This window comes from Brassica napus, chromosome C7, assembly GCF_020379485.1.
Source record: "Brassica napus cultivar Da-Ae chromosome C7, Da-Ae, whole genome shotgun sequence".
Lineage (NCBI taxonomy): Eukaryota > Viridiplantae > Streptophyta > Magnoliopsida > Brassicales > Brassicaceae > Brassica > Brassica napus.
Genome location: NC_063450.1, coordinates 43,805,035 through 43,824,206, shown reverse-complemented (window position 1 = coordinate 43,824,206; position 19,172 = coordinate 43,805,035). Strand labels below are relative to the sequence as shown.

Genomic DNA, 19,172 nt, shown 5'->3' with positions numbered 1-19,172 from the left:
CTAAATTAATTTTATAAAAATCTTCTTTATTTTTTTAATTTTTTTTGGAATTTTAAAGATGTTATTAAGTTTTTAGAGAATTTTTTATATTTAAACATGTTAGTAAGTACATTGAAAGTGCCAGTAGCCCAGTGGTAAAATACCTTGTCATTTGACCAACCAACATGGGTTCGAATCCAGGTGTCTACATATTTTGAGTAAATATGGCAGCAAATCACTCTAGTTCCTTCCGCCTTGTGTTGTAGGAAACTAGGAATTGATCTCTTAAACCCAGGAAACAATATAATTTGATTTGTCCACAACTTGTTAGAAGAGTTTTTCTTTATACTTTCTCTCTGTGCTAATTAGAAAAAAATGTCAGCATGTCCAGTCTGTAACCTAAGGCTTCCTCTTTCCCAAATTGAAAGGTAAAACATAAATCCATGCTCCTGTTCAAATCAATTCAATCCTCCTTACATGTTTTTTTTTTCCGATGATTCAGCCATGTGAATGCCCACTTCGAAGACGAAATCGATCCACAAATCGCAAATGACCACTACTTGGCTCTGCAACTCGCTTCTTCTTCTTCTTCTGATCCTCCTCCAACCCTAAAGGAAGCTCCTTTCCTCGACCCATTTAACAAAATCGTTCCTTTCCCGCAAAACGACGACGTTGTGCGTTCACAGACCAAGAGGCCATTCTACAGAGTAGGAAACGGCGGTTTGATTTCCTTGCTGACGACTTGTTTGGTGGAGTCAAAGACCAAACCTTTGGAGTGCAGCACAAGTTTACTATCAGGCTACGTTGATCATTTTCAATCCACGAAGGAGGATAAAGGATGGGGATGCGGGTGGAGGAACATCCAAATGCAATGCTCTCACTTGCTTTCTCGTAGAGACCAAGAAGTTAAAAGAGTTCTCTTTGGTGGCTCTGAGTTCGTTCCCGACATCCCTTCGCTTCAGCGGTGGTTGGAGATAGCTTGGAGGAGTGGGTTTGACGTCTCTGGGGGTCTGCATTTCGACAAGCGTATATACGGTTGTAAGAAATGGATTGGGACTACTGAGTGTGCTGCGCTGTTGCGTTCTTTTGGGTTGAGAGCTAGAGTTGTTGATTTTGCGCCTGAGAAGTCTCGGTCCATGTATTTGTCGGTTCCTGGCTCTGCTGTTGCGCCTAAGAGGAGGGCGTATGGTCCTATGGATAGATACGTGGTTAAAAAGGGTGCAAGTGGGGTGGAGAAAGGGGTTGACTCTCGTGGTTCTACCTCTTCTAGGATAGGGAAAGGAGCGGTTTTGATGGATTGGGTTTGGAATTACTTTTCGGACAACAGGTTGGATGTTTCCTCTGGTGTTCATATGACGAATAAAGGGTAAGGTGGTTTCTGTTTCTGTTCTCTTGATCTTGGCTGTGTCTTCTATAACTTTCCAAAGACATCACGTTTTTGTTCCTGCAGGCCTTTGTATTTCCAACATGAAGGGCACTCGAGAACGATCGTTGGGATTCAGAGACGGTTGCAAGGAACTACGTTTACTCCTCAGTACAATCTCCTGATTCTGGACCCAGCTGATGTGAGTTTACTGATTTTTTTCATGAATAAGAACATCAGATTTTTGCTAATGTTAAACTGTGATTAATGATGGTGAGACATTGAATATGAGAATGCAGTTTACTAGAGATATAGAGAAAGCGCTTGTAGATAAGAAAGGCTGGGAGGGATATCTTAAAAGAGGAGCTCACACACTGACTTGTCCCGAGTATCAGGTCTCAGCTTCAAACTCTGACATCCTTCCTTTTTTTTGTTATTTGGTATCTCAGTAATCATAGCTAAGTGATATATAATATGTTCCGAGTGTGATTGGGAGAGATTATGATATATATATACACATATACAGATGTTGTACGTTGATAATGGGATTGCTGTTGGCGAGGAGTTGGAGCAGCTCAAGACCATTGATAGTCACTTCGTTCAATTCTAATGGCTTCCATAAAAAACAGAAAAAAATGATTATTAGAGGAATCTTAAATTAGTTGCAGTTTGTACTTTTGTATCATAACAATTGTTATTTTGGGAATCATGAACTAGTTGCAACTGTATACTTTGGTACCATATATACATTTGTTTGCTATATAATGTGTCAAGACAAATTCTGGATCATATCATATAAACAACCTTGGATGACTGTAAAAAACAGGAGGAGATAAAAGAAGTGGCTATTTATTAGAAAAAACTGACAAAGTTACAGAATGACAAGTTTGAGATCTGAAAACCTAAAAATATAAATGTCTTAATCTCAAAAGAATTAAGACTTTTGAGAGATAGTCATTAAGAACAAAAAAAGCTATAGAATTTTTGTTACCATCTCGCAGTTTGGTGATCCACTTCACTTCCCACTCTTTCTCTGGCAACAAAAACTCAAGTATGCCTCAAAATGAAAACACCACAACTTCACTGTTTGCTCTTCAACTGTCTCCGAAAATTGTTGACAATTTTTAGAGAGGGTTAGTTAAGGGGCAGAAGATGCAGCTACCTTCTTCCGTACAATCCTCTTTCGCCTAGCCTTTGGAGGTGTAGACTCTGAAGCTGAGTCCTGTTGCTTCAAACCAAGTAGCCCTGAGACTATTGCATTCTTTGAGATGAACCATCTTGACGCTGGCTTTGCTGCTGCTGCTTCCTCCGAGGGTCGGTTGTATGCTTTTGCCAGCAGATCATCAGACTGAGCCAGCGGGTCTGCCTCCACACCTAGCCACACTTGTCTTGATCTTTCCCCTAACTGAACGTTCATAATCCTGTTCCACATCCATTCCATGTTCCTTATACAAATCCTTCCAAGCCATTAGAAAAAAGGTTTCCTAAGGGGTGAAAGAGAAGAATATACCTCACGGCAGTGCCAAAGAAGAGTGCTACTCCAATGACATCAAAGTGGTTGCTCATTGCTCTTTCAAACCCACATAGTAGTTGGTATCTCAAGTTTGCATATAACCCAAGGAATGCGCCGTAACCAAGAGCGTTTGTGGTGATTGAAGGGACCGTCACAGATACTCTGCCAGAACAAAGATACAAAAAGTCAATAATCAACCATGAGCTGAAAGAAAAGTGAATGCAGAGAAGGTGATGACCTGTTCTTCTTCTTTCCAGCCAGAAAGTTTGACAACGAACCCTGGAGAGTTCCTGTTGCAACTCCAAGAATGGATAACTCTGCGGCCTTGTAGAATAGAGAATGAATCCTCTTCTGCAGGTCGAACTCTCTAAGGGGATAGCTCATCTCAAAAACGTTGTTTGGTAGCTTCTGGAGTGTATTTTGCAGGTCGAACCGGAACGTGTTCCCATAGGACCGACATGGAGCCAGCAACCAAACAGCAGCTGCATTGCATGCTGAGACAGTAAGAACGTTTATGAGCGCAAGATCCCATTCCTCTTTTATTCTGCAAATCACAGGAAAAACAATTTAAGACAAGGAAACAAAACGCTACAAAACTGATAAATGGGAAGTCAGTTTACGTTACCTATCCTTACGAGTCTTCACTTCCCACCAAACCGAGCATCCAACCGTGGCAGCTTGCTCCAAGAGAAGCCTATAGAGAAATGAAGGATCCGCCAACATCCTACACAAAGACAAGTCACATAGTCAAGCACTGTGAAGAAGAAGAAGTCCACATCGACCTATGGTTCTCAGAAGATACATTACCTGCCAACGAAGGCTCTCGACAATCCCTGAGGAAGAGCACGGGAGATGAATCTAGTTGTTGTAGGACGAGCGTTAATAGCAAGGAACTTAACCATTTGTGCTGAGCTGACCAAACCCTGCATACAAAAGTTTCCATAAGTTTTAAAAGATCTCAAAACCATAAAACGAAAGATTCAAGAACATCATACCATTTCATATGCTTGACGGAGGCCAGCAGGCAAATCCAGCATTGTCTTTTGCCACTCGTTCAACACAGCATCAACAAACTTCCTATCAAAAAGCTGAGAAAAAAAAAAAAACACAAATGTTGTTACTGGAGTGACACCATGGCAATAAAAATTCATAAGGATCTCTTACCTCTGCGAGGAACATCCTACGCCTAAAGAGTCCACCTTCATCTCCATCATCGTCATCATCAAATTCATCAAAGTAATCATCATCATCACCATCATCATCACCTCCATCGCCACCACCGAAATTGACACTCTTTCCAATGTCTCCACCTCCTCCTCCAGTAGCAATCTGCAATGAGAAAAATAAACAAGAAAATTCAAAACGCTAATCTTTTTCTGTTCAGTGAAAAAACATCTCACAGCAAAGGCTATCTCCAAGGAAAACATTATTTCAAACACCTTCTTGAGATACAACAAATCCAACTACTTACATCCACAGGTTATTGTAACACATGGTACTTATACGAATTAAAGATTAGAGACTAAGTGGCGTAGTACTAATAGTTCCAAGAAGATTGAACAACTCTCTGCCATCAGTAACTAACTTGAACAGAGGGAACAGAGCAAGAAGCCTAGATAAAGGCTATATAGAATTCACTAAAGAGAGAACAGAGCAAGACAATAGAGCCTTTATATAGAATTCACTAAACCGTTCTAAAACTCTTTGATTAGTAACAAGAAGAGAGAGAGAGACCTCAGGGGTAGACTCGACTTTCTTCTGGGTCATATCAAGCTTTCCCTTTTCCAAGGTAACAGCTCCCACCGAACCAAACTTCCCACCTTTCATCTCCGGACACATCTGAGCACTCGGGGAAGCTGAGCCAGAGGAAGACGCGCCTAACTCGCCGCTGAATTGCAGCTGTAAGCAGCGTTCGAGACCCGAAACTGAATCTCCGACGGAATCGATAAGAGAAGAGGAGGAAGCTCTGATGAAGCAGCTGCGACGGAGCTTACAAGGGAGAGTGGCGATAGGGCGAGGGATGGGTAAAGAGGGTTTGAGTGGAGATAAGGGTTTTGGAGCGACGACGCTCTGAAACACCATATGAGACATGGCTTTCCGAGTTTAAAGACTCAACCTTTGATGATTTTCTTGGAAGAGAAAGGCGGCAGAGAGCCTTTTTTCTTTTTCTCTTCTCTTTGGGGATGTCAGAGAGAGAGAGAGATGAGAAAGGAGAGAAGAGGAGATATCGCCAATGAGATGACGACTATACACAGCAAACCCAATCTTGGTTTCTCTTTTTTTTTTCCACCAACTCAGTTTTAATACTTCTGGCTGATACAGAGGGTCTCAAGTCGGTAAGTGTTAGCATCTACGAATACATCCAATTCGAGGTTCCATGGTTTGTTTATTGGCATACGTCAAGGGGAGATTAAATCAAATAAAAATATATATATAACGTTTATCAAACCAACCAAATCTCTTTCGATCAGTTTACACGCTTCACATAGACGTACCTCAGAGAGTTTTTCTTTTGTTTAATAGTAATACAAACCAACAAATACGAAAACGAAAATGACACATTACAAAATATAACCAAATTAAGACACGCAGATACTGTGATGAATAGCATCGTCTTCTTCCTCTACTCAATATCGCCACGAAGCTTGATTATGGATGTACACCTAAAACGATATACATACCCGTTGTCTTTGGTTTTGGGATCTTCTGTGCAAACTTGGCTTTAGCCATCCTAGAAACCAAAGTCAATTGGTTGGCTTCTTATTGGAGGATAGGTTACTTGCTGCCTTCCGGTTGCTGCATTCTCTGTTGGTTTCACTGCTGTTGTAACGGGTTCAGGCGGCGGTGGCGGTGGAATTGTTTGGCTATTATCCTCTGTGGCGTCTAGAGCTGTTTCTGTGTTTGGAGTTGAAGACGGTTCACTTTTTTCTTCCGAAGGTGTTTCCTCGACTACAGGAGGCTCAGATACTGTCTCTGTCACTGGTTTATCCACATGTTCTGCTGTCTCAGCAACAGCTGCAGTTTCCGGTGCTGCTGATTCAGACTCAGCTGCAGTTTCTCGTGCTTCTGACTCGGAAACAGCTGCAGTTTCTGGTGCTGCTGACTCAGAAGCAGCTGCAGTTTCCGGTGCAGCTGACTCAGGATCAGCTGCAGTTTCAGGCGCTGACTCGGTCTGTGGTTGCTCAGAAGATGGAGGAGCTTCAATAGCCAACGGCTTAGCTGGTTCTTCAATAGCCAATGGCTTAGTTGGTTCTTGCGGCTTCAGTGCGGGTAGAGGTTTTTTGGGAGCAGAGATGGAAGCAAAGATTGAAGACATTCCGGGAGGGAGAATCTCGATTGGAGGCTTTTTGGATGCATCAGATAAACTCGTGAGCTTTGGATCCTCAAGCGAGGCCAAAAACGCACTTGCAGCATCTGTCTTAGAAGATGGAGCTTGCTCAACTTCCTTCTGTAGTGTTTTATTCCAAGCCTGGACCAAGTTCTTTAGAGTTGGACGACCATGTGCCTGTGTGATAGAAAAATCAGAAACAATAGGAGCTTCATAAGAAAGCTACCTCACGAAAGAAAGAATAAAAAAAAAAAGAAAGATTGGTGAAACTGAAATCTTACATGGGCATGAAGCACAGCTTCTGCGAGCATTCCCGTGTCTTGCCATGCCTTCTCCATAAGCGCATTGTCACCCAGAACTGCAGCAGCAAATGCTGATTCTCGCCCGAGGCCTATGGAGATCAGATTGTTTATCAGACCCTGAAACAAAGTTAAAATAGTCTTTCAGTTAGGGACCTGAGGATACAAAGAACAATCTCCCAAGTATTAAATTTCCCAAAGAAAGAGAAATTGCGGACATACACTTAAGCGTGTCAATTCTCCATGGTTTGCTAGGCGTAATGCAAGGCCTCGCAACTCGTGACCCTGTAAAGCGCCTTTGACCGAACCTGCAGTGGCTAGTCTTTTTAGGGCTTCGCGAGCTATGTCAGCGTGCCCAGTGGCATCTGCAGCATCTATAAGGTCGAGAAACTCCTTCGCGAATTTCACTATTCCCTCCACAGCTTCAACAACGTCTTCTTTCTTCTCAGCTGTCAAAGAGAGAATGTCACTCAAATCCAGCCCTAAACCGTCCTGTCCAATGTCCCTGCTATTACTCATTGTGAGAAGACAATGAAGAGCCCTCTTCAGATCATTGCTCTGCATTGCTAAGTCAAACTCCAGCCTGAGAACACATGTGAGTATATAAATCGCTGATATCGCAGTCCAGCACAATCAATTCAGAGACTAGAGAAAACTGAAAATAGTAGGAAGAGACTGAAGGAAACAGTTGCACCAAACATAATATGCTTCTTTTACCTCTTAGATATTCCAGGCAAATGAAGAGCTTCTGTTGCATATCCCATCCCTAACATAAACTGTGCAAGATCGTCATGATGTTCTCTCCCAAGTCTACTTGCCCTGCGCAACAGAAAAAAATGTTGTATATTCCAGCTAGTTTACTACTCACGTAAAGACGATATAATGAAAAATTTATCAATACCATTTAACTGCACTAACAGCATCCCCGTATGCAGCAAGACAGCGACAACGGATACCAGGATGGCTCAATGATATGGCATGGGCACACATGTACCTATCAAGAAAATAAAGGTGTCAAGACAATAATTTATCTCAGTAGTTAAATATTTATATGATCATTCAGTAGTTCATTATTTATATGATCATTCAAGTGACTGATAGGAAGATCATGACAAGATATTGTATCTCTGTAACTACATATATTTGTTGTAAGTTGAAACCTTGGACTGCAAATGTCAGAAGTCAAGGAGCCGACCAAGTGCGTACTTATAATGAAAAGAAAAAAAACCTCGATCTAACTGAATATACGTGTCTTCAACAAAGAAATCTTTTAGCAAGAGTCAGTCTTGCTTTAAGGTAAGAACATGGATATTATTGATACCTGTCGATGAGCCAAAGAACTCCATCCCGTACACCAGCAACAACAAGAGGCCCCACTGGTCGTTTCTGCTCCACTGGGAAACGAGTAACAGCAACTGAGACTCCACCACCACCTACAGCTACCTCGCTGGCCCTTCTTTCATCCATGTCATCACCATCACCTCTAGATTGTCTCGGCAATGATAAAAATGGTGGAACAGATGGAGCGTTTTGGAAAGAAGCTAAACGTACCACCTACAATAAAAAAAAAGTATACACATGAGGTGAAAGTTTGACCTAGATGTCGATACAAATGCAGTAGAAAAAAATCAAGATTAGACATGAAAAGTTAAGCTTCAAAATCAGTTATATATATATATATATATATATATATATATATATCTCATGTAAAGCAAGAAATATCCACCTGCAACATCGGGGGCCTCAATAATATCCTTTCTTGCTTGGCACTCTGGGCACCCTCTACTGTGATTAAGGCTAACTCACCATGCTCTGCAACTGCTCTAGCCTGTACCTCCTTAAGTTTAATTTCTTCCTTCATCTTCATAGTCTCTATATCAATTTCAGAAACTCCCGCATCCACAAAAACACATCTGCAGATCGAGGCATGAAAGAAAGGATTAGCATTCCTCCCCATATATTTTGTTTCAGAAAGTAACAAATTAAGGTAACCATGCCCTTAACAGTCAGAATCATGGAAATACTTCGAAAATGTTCTAATCTCCGAGAAGTTGGATTATGCACAATCAAGATAATTATAAACATCTCTGCAGAAGAGTTCCTAAAAACAGTTTTTAATTTGTTTCATCCAAGTGGAAGTCTGGAAGAAGCATTCAAGGTAACAGATAAAAAAAAAAAGAAGTTCGTGGATCATAGATAGAACATTAGTCTTACTCAATTGTGGTTGGTGTAGCCACAAACAGCTGTCTGCGGTGCCAAACAGCTCCAGTAGCATGTGAAATGGCAACATCACCAAGATATCTATACTGAGGGCGCAACGACGATATGACCATGTATTTTTGATAAGCAAAAGCACAATACTCAACTGTTTGGTCCCACGCCGTCCACTCTGGCTGAGTTAGCATACCACCTACTGGCTCAAAATTTTCCCAACTGCACGTTGAAAATTCCATGCGGATTTAATATGAAGCCAAACAACATGGAAAATGCCTCAAAATTGAAGTCGAGTTAACCAAAATGGAGCCATTAATCACCTGTAGAGCTGGTAGTTTAGGGGTGCGGACTCGGTAGATCTCTGCGAAGAACCATCATCATAGCTGGAAAACGAAGAAACATTACTGTTTCCAAATCCTGAGAGTGGCATCGACTGAATGGTTGAAATAGCTGAAGCAGCAACAGGACTAATCCTTCGGGATGTACGATAGCCTATTCCAAGTAGAGCACCACCATGCAGTCCAATGACCTGCCAAGAGAAATTTCGAAGCACATTATTGCTTACCTAAGCCTAGAAGTCAAGTATCGACATACTGTCCTTTGATAAGTTTTCCAAACATACACAATACACAACCACTTGGAGTCGAAAAGAATTCTCAATGCGTAAGATGCTCATGTTCAGCAACATTGTCCTTTTGGTCGAACATCATTTGATAAACAACTGGATTCTAGATAAATTATTCAATGAAACCACTTCAACAGATAGCTCGAGAATACATAAAGAGGAACTAAGATAAACGAACAAATGATGAACTTGGTATGAAAGATGGTTAGTTTTTAGGAAACTAATCCCCAGCTGAGACTTAAACACATCAAAAGCGGCTACGGAATGCAATAACTCAAGTAAAAGACACATACCGGTTCAGAGCGACCTCCTACAGATCTCATGAGAATGTTTGAGGTTCCATCATCCAAGAGAATACGAACTTGAACACTAGCTGATGAAGCTGCATTAGCAGCAGCGGCGGCTTGAGCTGCGGCTGCAGCGGCTTCTTTCGCCTTCCTTGATGAACCACCCTTTGGGATTATAGGCATCCTTTGAGGTAATACAGATTCTAGTATCGCAAATCTATCTCGACATGTATCCCAAGCCAAAAGTCTTGCACTTCCAGAATCTACAATGGTCCAGTCACTAACCTTGTAGATAGAGAAGTACAAGATATCAGGCCATACAACTGCCACATACCTACAACCAGAGAATAAAGTTAGCTCGCTAAACAAAAGACAGCAGTCAACAAATTACGTACATAAATATATTAGCGAGGAGTTATCTAAAAAATATATTCAGGCAAAGAACGACTAAACTAAGTCCAACGGAGATACAAAACCAACAAAGCATGAAAAAAGCATGTACAGAATTTAAAAGTACAATAACAATACATGCAACCGTATAACAGGTACACAATGAAGGAATTAGAATATTCACAAGCAGCATGAAAACATAAATACAATTTACAGTAACAAACAGCATCACTATGCAGAAAATATTTAATATAATGCATATCATTTAAGACTGAAAAAAGAACTTACTTTCCTGAACTGCTTACAGAAAGAACCGAGTATGAATCATGTGGAACAGGTGCCACAATCTGCTTTTTAGTCTGCTTTACAGTCAACTGTTCACCTGAGTCTCCCTTAGACATTCCTGATTCGGATAAGGCACTATTATTTCCAAGGGATGGGTTGGCTGTGTTGGATATTTGAAAGTTTAAGAGCTTTAATTCTCTTCCAAGGATATATACAGCTGAATTCTCCCGACTTCCAGACAGTGCCGGTAGAGGGGCTGCAGACGGGATGGCACGAGGATCAAATTCACTAACTATAATACCAACATTGGTACCAGTTGCGACGAGATGTGGCTGAAGAGGATGTGCAACCATACAATAGACCTAAAAAAATGAAACTAATAAGTAACTAATCTGCACATTCTGAAAAGATAACTTTAGAAATTTGCGTGAAACATATGTCTTTTCTTGATCATCCTGTACAATATAAAATAACTTTTTTTTTCTCAATTGCAATGTGCTTTATGATACATTCAGTGTTCAAAACAGTTATCAATCTAAATTCTGCTTTTCTAGATGGTTAGGGTTATCTACACATGGATTTGTTCTGCAAGAAGTAACAAATAATCAAACAATGCAATTTATTCTTATTCTTATTCTTATTCCTAGTCTGGTTGAGTCCGAATGTATTTGCATTGCCAAGTGCAGTTCTGTACAGCTGATCAGCTTCATTATTTTAATCATGATAGATGCATTTTTACGATACATGAATAGAAAATACTGTTTTGTGGGGCACATAGAATGGAGATGCAATTCTTTCAAGTCTAGAGAGCATTTCTCATGTTAAGGCTTGTGACTGAATTAGTGACATAATAAACAGAAAAAAATCGCTGACGTACAATTAGCCGATGCAGAAAGAAATGACATGATATATGGTAGATTCCAAGGATATCATCAACAACTAGTGCTGCGTTTGCTTGGTTAAACTCAGAAATAAGCAAGTAGTCAAAAGAAAATTACCCTAAGTTTTCTGTGGGTTGCAAGTACTTGAGGCGGAACCAAGGAAGAAAGTTCACATAATGGCCTTGTCAAAGCCGAATAAGTTGGATGCTCAATAGACCTGTGAAAATTCAAACAATTAAATACTCCTCTAGTATGCAAAAAGATGTTCACCATGGATATTACGAAATGTTTAATCAAGGATACCATATGTGTGAATCTTTAACGCATGTCAAAATATCAAGGTTTGGGGCGCGAGGGTGACACCAAGATGCAACACTGTGGCAAGCTAGCTTCGGGACAGGTTTAATTCTCCGTAGCTCCTGCAGAGAAAAAGTACACATGTGCGTTGAAAATAGAAATCCATAAAATATGCAAAACCCATACATGAGATACAACATTACCTTAAATGTCATTGTGTCCCATATAGCCAATGTCTTGTCAGCACCGATTGTAATCAATTGTGGAGCACTGCCACTTACCCGTGACAACTCAACAGCCACTACTCCACCATCATGTGCCTAATTCAGTAAGAACAAAATATAAGAAGATTGAGCAAAAGCTTTTACAAAGCCATTTCTGGAAGGACAAACCAGTATAACAGAAAAGTGGAATTTTATAGACTCAATTAAGCAAACAATAGCATGTCACTTGAACCAACAGAAAAGGACAAAAAGTATGACAGAGAAGTGGAATTTTACAGACTCAATTAAGCAAAACAATAGCATATCACTTGAATCAACAGAAAAAGACAATCAAGAGCATGTCATACTACGCTAATCATTACTCAGCCTATTAATCAGAATAGGATCAAAGAAAAAAAATCTAATTACTATTATCCAACATCACAAATCAACTCAGGTCCACTGAAACTAAGGACAATAGTACCATGTCCTCACCTGTAACCAAATTTAGCCAATCTTTCTATGAAAGAGTAGGATTGGAATAAATACCTTTAAGCTGAGCTTGGGTACTAGTTCCCTTGAATCACTGCCATGATCGGCACTCCACAGTACAAGTAACCCATCACTGCCACCTGAAACGAGGAGTGCCTGCAATTGCAAGCAGATAGAGAACGGCTGGTATCATGTATTGAATATGAATAACAGAAAGAAAATAGTTGATCGTTGATTAAAAATCGTTCAATTATAAGAAAACGGAAAAGGCAGTCGTTAGTAGAACGAAAACCTCATAATGATAATAAATGAATCTAGAGAACCAAACAACCAATTTAGAAAATAGATGCCCATGTTTAAATTCCTTACGCTCCCAATGCTAGGTTGTGCATGAAAGTTATCCCAAACATAACAAATAAACTTCTACTAGGCAATTTAAGATATATGAAAGTAAGGGTAGATATTTAAATTGAATGATTTAGGAAACGAAAAGAAAATGTAAGGAACTTTCAAGACAATATGCCCAATATACCGTTTTGTTTTACATGTTGTTTTACATGTCAATCAACCACAGCAGGTAACCTTGCGTATGTTTCTCTAAATCAAAGAATGGGAAGTTGAAAGAATATGTAGTTACCTCGCCAGATGATGCCATGAAATTCATCAAGCAATAAATTGATCCTTTATGGCCACCAGTATATCTACGCGCAAGCTGGAAGAAAGTAAGCATTCAGGGAAATTAACACAGATCAGTACCAATAGCGCTCACCATAAACCCAGCAGAAAAACAAAATAAAAATTCAATTTTGGAACAAGCACCTTCCATGTTATCATTGATAAAACCCTAATGACACCATCAGTTGAACCAAATGCAACTAAAGGGCCATCACCACCAGATGATCTGGTAAGGAACTCCATGCTGCAAAGAAAGGAGTAAGTCTAACCACGTTGGAGCAGAATAATTCGGAAAAGTAGAAGCCTGTTTGAACATTACACTTAACGCACACACACACACGGACATTAACTTGTCATAGTCTATATTTGACTCCAATAATTCCAGCGTAGTAACTAATGGAGGTCTTTCCAGGATTCAAGCAAGGCTATATATGTCACGCAAACAATGATCTAAAATCAGAGAAACGGAATTGAAACTTACCAGAGAAGTGACCTATTGTCAAGCTCTGACTTAGGCACATCTCGGCCACGCATTGTCACTAAGTCCAAGAAAATGGCTTTATTCTCACAACAGATAACCAGAAAATGCCGGCCTTTAGTCGACGGAGCAGGAGAAGTGAAACCGGACGTGAGATGATTGACAGCAGATGGAGATTCAGCAGCTGCAGAGCGATTGCGCCACAGTTGCCAATAACGCACATCATCGTCGTAAAACTTCACCTGCTTGACACTTGCAGATGGAAAAACAATATTTCAGCTTATTATCATTTTTTTTTTTTAATTTCTCGCGAAGGCAAAGATGAATTACCTTCCCCCTCGAATAGCTTCAGTAGTCTTGCCTTTATAGTCTGAGCAAAAACATAAACGTCAGTCATTAACCGCATACTCATTATACCACAATAGATGTTGAATTAACAAAGAGAGAGTTGATCATGGCTCACCGGAGTCTCCCTCAGCAAGCTTCTCTAACTTAGCACCAACTAAACGGCGCTCGTCGACTCCACCGGCTTTCAATTCATAAATCACCTAAAAAAAATCCCCAAACACGTTGAGAAAATACTCGATTCGGGATCAGAAGCAAAACCAAAACAAAATCTCGATACCTGACGATGCTCCCAGTTCCAGACGGAGACGTGATCCGTATCATCGGCCGTAACAATCCACGGATGCGTGGGATGCACCTGAATCTTCACGATCTTACCATTGGTCTGCCGAAATGCTCTCGCGCGTAACATTTCGATCTCTCTGACGGTCCTCGAAGATCAATGAAACAACTCACGAATCTGAAGAGCTCAATTGCATCCGCAGAGACGATTCAGAGATTCACTAGAACTCCTCTGCAGAAAATTCAGCTACGCACAGCAGAAGAGTAAACAGATCGGATCCAGAATCGATTGGATCCACCGGTTATCAAAGAAAAAAGACCCGATCTACCACTACAATCGACGAACAAAGAAAAAAATCCGGTTGTGGTTTCGGAAGCGAAACGCGAAGCGAGAAGGCCAGTCTGATAAACAAATAGGCCCAAGAATACTTTTTAGCCCGTTTCATTTACCAAAGTATTTAATATATTTTATATTGTATAGTAATTTATCCATATTAAAAAATTTAGTAGACTAATAATACTGAAATCATATCGTCGTATATATTATAACAGAAGTCACCGCCTTGATTCATGTGTGATTTTTTAAAAAAATGGACCTAATGCACTTATTCCTAAAAAGTCATGTTACATTTAATATATAATCTTATCATTTAAATTTTGGGCCTACCAGAAATTTTTATTGGGCTATCAATAATTGGATTTAAACAATAGATGATTCATTGGATTTATAGATAGTATAAATTAAATAGATATAATTTAATGTTATAATACTATACCTTTATATGCTAAATATTTAAATATTTGTCGATATTAACTTTTAAAATTATAAAGATTTTTTTTTAAATAACAAAAATCATATTATCTAACAATAATTAATCTTTACTACTTTAAACCAATAAAAAAATTTAAACTATATAGTTTATTTTAAAAATTAAAGATAAAACTAAATGTTTAATTATTTACTCAATAATATAAATCTATGAAGCGAAATGTTTATTTTTTAAAAAACTTTCTAAATTTGTGAAATGTTACAATATCTTTGAATATGACAATAAAACAATATTAGACTAATCTTTATATATATAGTTACAACTTTAATAATGAAATAATAATCCGAAAATATATATATATAAGAAAATACAGATACATATGAAAGTTTGAAACAATCTATTCAATGAAAAAATATACAGTAAACTTATTATGTTTTAAAAATTGATAGACACATATATATTATAATATATACCAATTTAGAATTGAAAACAAAATATTTATATAAAAATAAATGAAAACAAAAACTCGCGCGGATCGAGATCTAGTTTTATTGTCTTACAAAATGACTAATTTATGAATAGTTTAAAGTAATATCAAAATATTTAGAATACGTTTTTTTTTGGATATAAAAACCGTTCAATTAATAATAAAATATTTTAGAGAATATTTCATAGAATTTATACTATTTTTTTACAACAAACAACTATTCTATCACTTAAACTATATGAAGTCTATAAATTCAGACTGGAATAGAGTAACCAATAAAAACTAAACTCTTGTGAAACGTTGCGCAGTCTTGGCTAGTGAGTCGGTTGTCATGTTTTGTGCCTTCGGAACGTGGATGATCTTGAAGTCTTGGAAGCGTTCTTGAAGAGATGTTAACTCTGATAGTTCTGATGAAAAACCTGGCCATGCTGTCTCATCGAGATTAACTCATTGTAGTCTGTCCCGATACAATGACATATTGTATGTTGAATCATATTCTCCATTGACCAAATAAGAGCATCCAATTCTGAGTGTAAAGGAGACACTCGTCTCTACTTGTTTCTCAACCCATGAGTTGTTCAGTTCCCATTTCATCTAACCATACCCAACATAGCCACTATATTGTGATTTTGCAAGCATAAGGCTTGTGTATCATGTGTTTGGTATATACTATTTTTTGTGAAGTGATTTTGCTAATTTATTATATTTTCATGATTTTAGGTAATTTTGCTTATTTTTCATATTCTCAATAATTTAGTTAGTATATAGTTTTGTTTATTTGTCATATTTGTAATTGAGTTATTATTTTGAATACTCTATAATATAATTTAAATTTTGATTATTTAGTTACGTAAGTTTAATATTTATTTGTTAGTATAGCGTCTAATACACAAAATATTGTTTTCCAAAATCGGTGTTATTTTCGTTATACTAAAGAGTAGAGAGACAATCTTATATTACATTTATAATTTTCTATATACGAGTAAGTAGTTTAAATTTTATTATTGGGATAATTATATTTGATTAAGTTTGTGTCAACTACTGAGATTATCATAAAGATAGTTCCTACATATATTGTGTTGTTATCGTAAAAGAACATTTTTCAATCATAAAGGTTAAAATTCAATTATATTTAGATTTACTTTAATTTTTAACTATTATTGTTTATCTAAATCAATATAATTTACTTTTTATACATCCTAAATCAGTAAAAAAACAAATAAACTCTAAAATTGTACTAATTTTTGATAGATAGTTGAAATATTTAAATAATCAAATTTTTATATATTTAATTTTACTATCGGAAAAAGAAACATACATTTATCATCCAGAGAGTTTTTCGATTTGCCACCAGATTTTTTTCATCATTTATGATGAGATTTAGGCAATTTTATGGTGTCTATGTTTTCTGATGAATATTAATAAAATTTTATAAAGAGTTTTTCAAAAACAAGTTATATTCCGTTTGTGTTTTTATTTTTCAAATGCAATAAAAATCATATATATATTTCGATAAACAACTTTGGCATATATAAATTATTTGATGTTCAATTTAATTTCTTTTGAGAACATAAATATTAACTTATTATGCTGATCTTTGAATTAATATTTATCTATTAATAAGTATTTGTAAGATAATTATGTCTGCATATACAGAGATAACATTTAGGGGTGTATTGAATATGAAATTTGAAGCGATTTGATTTTAGTGAGTTTTTAGATGATTTTAGGTGACTATTAGAATTTAGTGTGAATTTTGTTAAAAAACTCTTAAATCTCGTCTAAAACCATTGCAATTTGAATTTGAATTTTTATAACTAAGAAACCCCTATCAAATACTCTAAAAACATTTAAAGCACTCTAAAATCTCCAACTTAAATTTTGTTCAATTTCAGATTATTTTTTAAAATGACAAATTTAATAACACTAAATTTTAAAGTGTTTTTAAAATTCGGGTTCAGTGAATTTTTCATTTTAACATTTGCACCCAAAAACACACACACTTAGTTATATATTCTATTAAAACAGCAGTATGACCAATTGATAAAAGTAGGGTCCAACTAATTTTAAGAAACTGATTATTTTATAACTGCATCAATAATATTCATTTTTATTTAAAACAACTTACCGTAACTCCTTATATAACTCATAAGAATCAAACGAAAATGGTGGGACCACTTCTCTCAACTACATTGATTAACCGACGTGTAAGATGTGAATAATTATACCTTTTGTTGTTTCCAAATGTGGTTATGCCTATTCATATTACCTCAATTATAACCATCTTATATATTATGCATAATGTAATACCCTTTATAATCCCTAATATAAACGTTTAATTTTTGACCTAACATCAGTTAATATAATACGTTCAAAAATATACAAATATTTAAATGTTTTTAAAATCTATTCTATTAAATTATGAACATAATCTATTAATAAAGGTTTAATCCAACTATTATTTTCTCCATATAACCTACTTAAAAAATAAATAAAATATTTTATAACTGCATTTTAAATAAAGCAAAATAAACAAATTATACAACACATAATTTGTAACTTCCATCCCAAAATTCTCGGTACCCACATATATATCACCGACAATTTTGTTTTTTGAAAAAATATATCACTGACAGTCTGACAATTATATATATATATTAACAAATATTATTTCTTTTTGGGTTTATATCAAACATGAATTGTATATTACTGACATTTTTATATATATATATATATATATATATATATATATAATAACAAATATCCTTCTTTTTTGGATTTATATCAAATGTGAATTGTTAACCTATATAATCTTAGATTAAAATTAACTTTGATATATTTCAAAAAATCATTTTTACACCACAATAACATAATTTACATCTCAGCCCAAGAAGTTATGATTTACTCATCGAGATATTAATTTATTCAAATTCTGAATGTTTTACACAATAGGTTTTAACGGGTTTAAACCTATATAATCTTAGATTAAAATAATGTTAAAATAGGTTTTAACGGGTTTTAAGTGAACTGTTAATAAAAATAAAAATTTGTTTAAACTCATTTATTTTAACAGATTGTAAATAGGTTATTCTGTTAAAAATTATTTATTAAATGTGATTTTACTAAAAATTAGTGAAGACTATAGTAACCATTTACGTAAATATATTTATCTGAATATATTAAATTCATGATTTTTGGTGCGGGTTGGGTTTGATATTAGTTTTCGGATATAACATTTTAAGAATCTTTCGAGTATATATGTCATGTCTAATAGAACATGAGACTTAGATTTTCAGATCGATTCCAAATCGATTTTTTTGTATGATTATTCTTGACTAATTATGTTAGGTAACTACGAAAAAATATAATATGTCACAAATTTTTGGAATAAAACTAACAAATAATTTCCGAAATGCATAAAACACAAGTGTATAGTTATGCAACTCGACATACTTAGTATAGTTACCAACAATTAAATTAAATTAAATTAATATTAATTACAAAAAAAAAAAAAATATAGAAATTAAAAATTTTTAAAAAATTTAAACAAAAAATGTACCCGGGTCAATATCTAGTACTATATTTTAAATCAGCTGAAACTTAAAATGAATTTATTAATTTTATCAGCTTGTTAACTTAATAAATTTATTTTTGAATTTAGACTGATTTAATATATAATATAATTCTATGAGATGTTCTCTAGAATATTCTATTATTAGTTTTTGCGTTTAACAATGAAAAATACAGTCTTAAAAAATAGTAAAGCAGGAGATCAATTATTCTAAAAAGGTTTTTCTCTCCTTCTCCTCTGTTCTCTCTTATCCATCTTTCACAGAGGGAAGTGATGAGACGAAACCTCAGGCCGGTGTTATCCGGCGTAATTTTGGGTCTCTCTTCCGGCGTCGCACCTTCCTCGGTGGTCGGCCGGCTTTTGGTTCTGGCGTCAACGCTTTTTTCTTCAGGTGTTTGGCAGGCGGCT

At 36.4% G+C, this 19,172-nt stretch overlaps 3 protein-coding genes across 3 annotated transcripts; 1 reads left to right on the top strand and 2 right to left on the bottom strand.

The window, feature by feature from the left end:
* The first annotated feature begins 208 nt into the window (after nt 1-208).
* LOC106348491 (zinc finger-containing ubiquitin peptidase 1) lies at nt 209-2,102 on the top strand. The gene is made up of 5 exons (XM_013788242.3): nt 209-407; nt 482-1,345; nt 1,430-1,544; nt 1,642-1,737; nt 1,869-2,102. Exons 1-5 carry the CDS (start codon nt 355-357, stop codon nt 1,950-1,952), a joined length of 1,212 nt encoding a protein of 403 aa, XP_013643696.1. The 5' UTR covers nt 209-354; the 3' UTR covers nt 1,953-2,102.
* A 73-nt stretch (nt 2,103-2,175) lies between these two features.
* LOC106348490 (protein RETICULATA-RELATED 1, chloroplastic-like) lies at nt 2,176-5,124 on the bottom strand. The gene is made up of 8 exons (XM_013788241.3): nt 4,590-5,124; nt 4,020-4,184; nt 3,851-3,943; nt 3,663-3,778; nt 3,481-3,579; nt 3,094-3,399; nt 2,853-3,017; nt 2,176-2,763 (listed from the first exon to the last, which is right to left on the bottom strand). The coding sequence occupies exons 1-8, from the start codon at nt 4,944-4,946 to the stop codon at nt 2,481-2,483; spliced, it is 1,584 nt and encodes a 527-aa protein (XP_013643695.2). The 5' UTR covers nt 4,947-5,124; the 3' UTR covers nt 2,176-2,480.
* A 141-nt stretch (nt 5,125-5,265) lies between these two features.
* LOC106448919 lies at nt 5,266-14,370 on the bottom strand. The gene is made up of 21 exons (XM_048761966.1): nt 13,935-14,370; nt 13,773-13,857; nt 13,640-13,679; nt 13,313-13,561; nt 12,976-13,075; nt 12,794-12,868; nt 12,214-12,312; nt 11,665-11,781; nt 11,468-11,583; nt 11,282-11,381; nt 10,287-10,645; nt 9,615-9,942; nt 9,017-9,225; nt 8,697-8,915; nt 8,209-8,395; nt 7,804-8,036; nt 7,384-7,476; nt 7,200-7,301; nt 6,705-7,065; nt 6,465-6,602; nt 5,266-6,360 (listed from the first exon to the last, which is right to left on the bottom strand). Exons 1-21 carry the CDS (start codon nt 14,064-14,066, stop codon nt 5,587-5,589), a joined length of 4,116 nt encoding a protein of 1,371 aa, XP_048617923.1. The 5' UTR covers nt 14,067-14,370; the 3' UTR covers nt 5,266-5,586.
* Between the last annotated feature and the right edge of the window lie 4,802 nt (nt 14,371-19,172).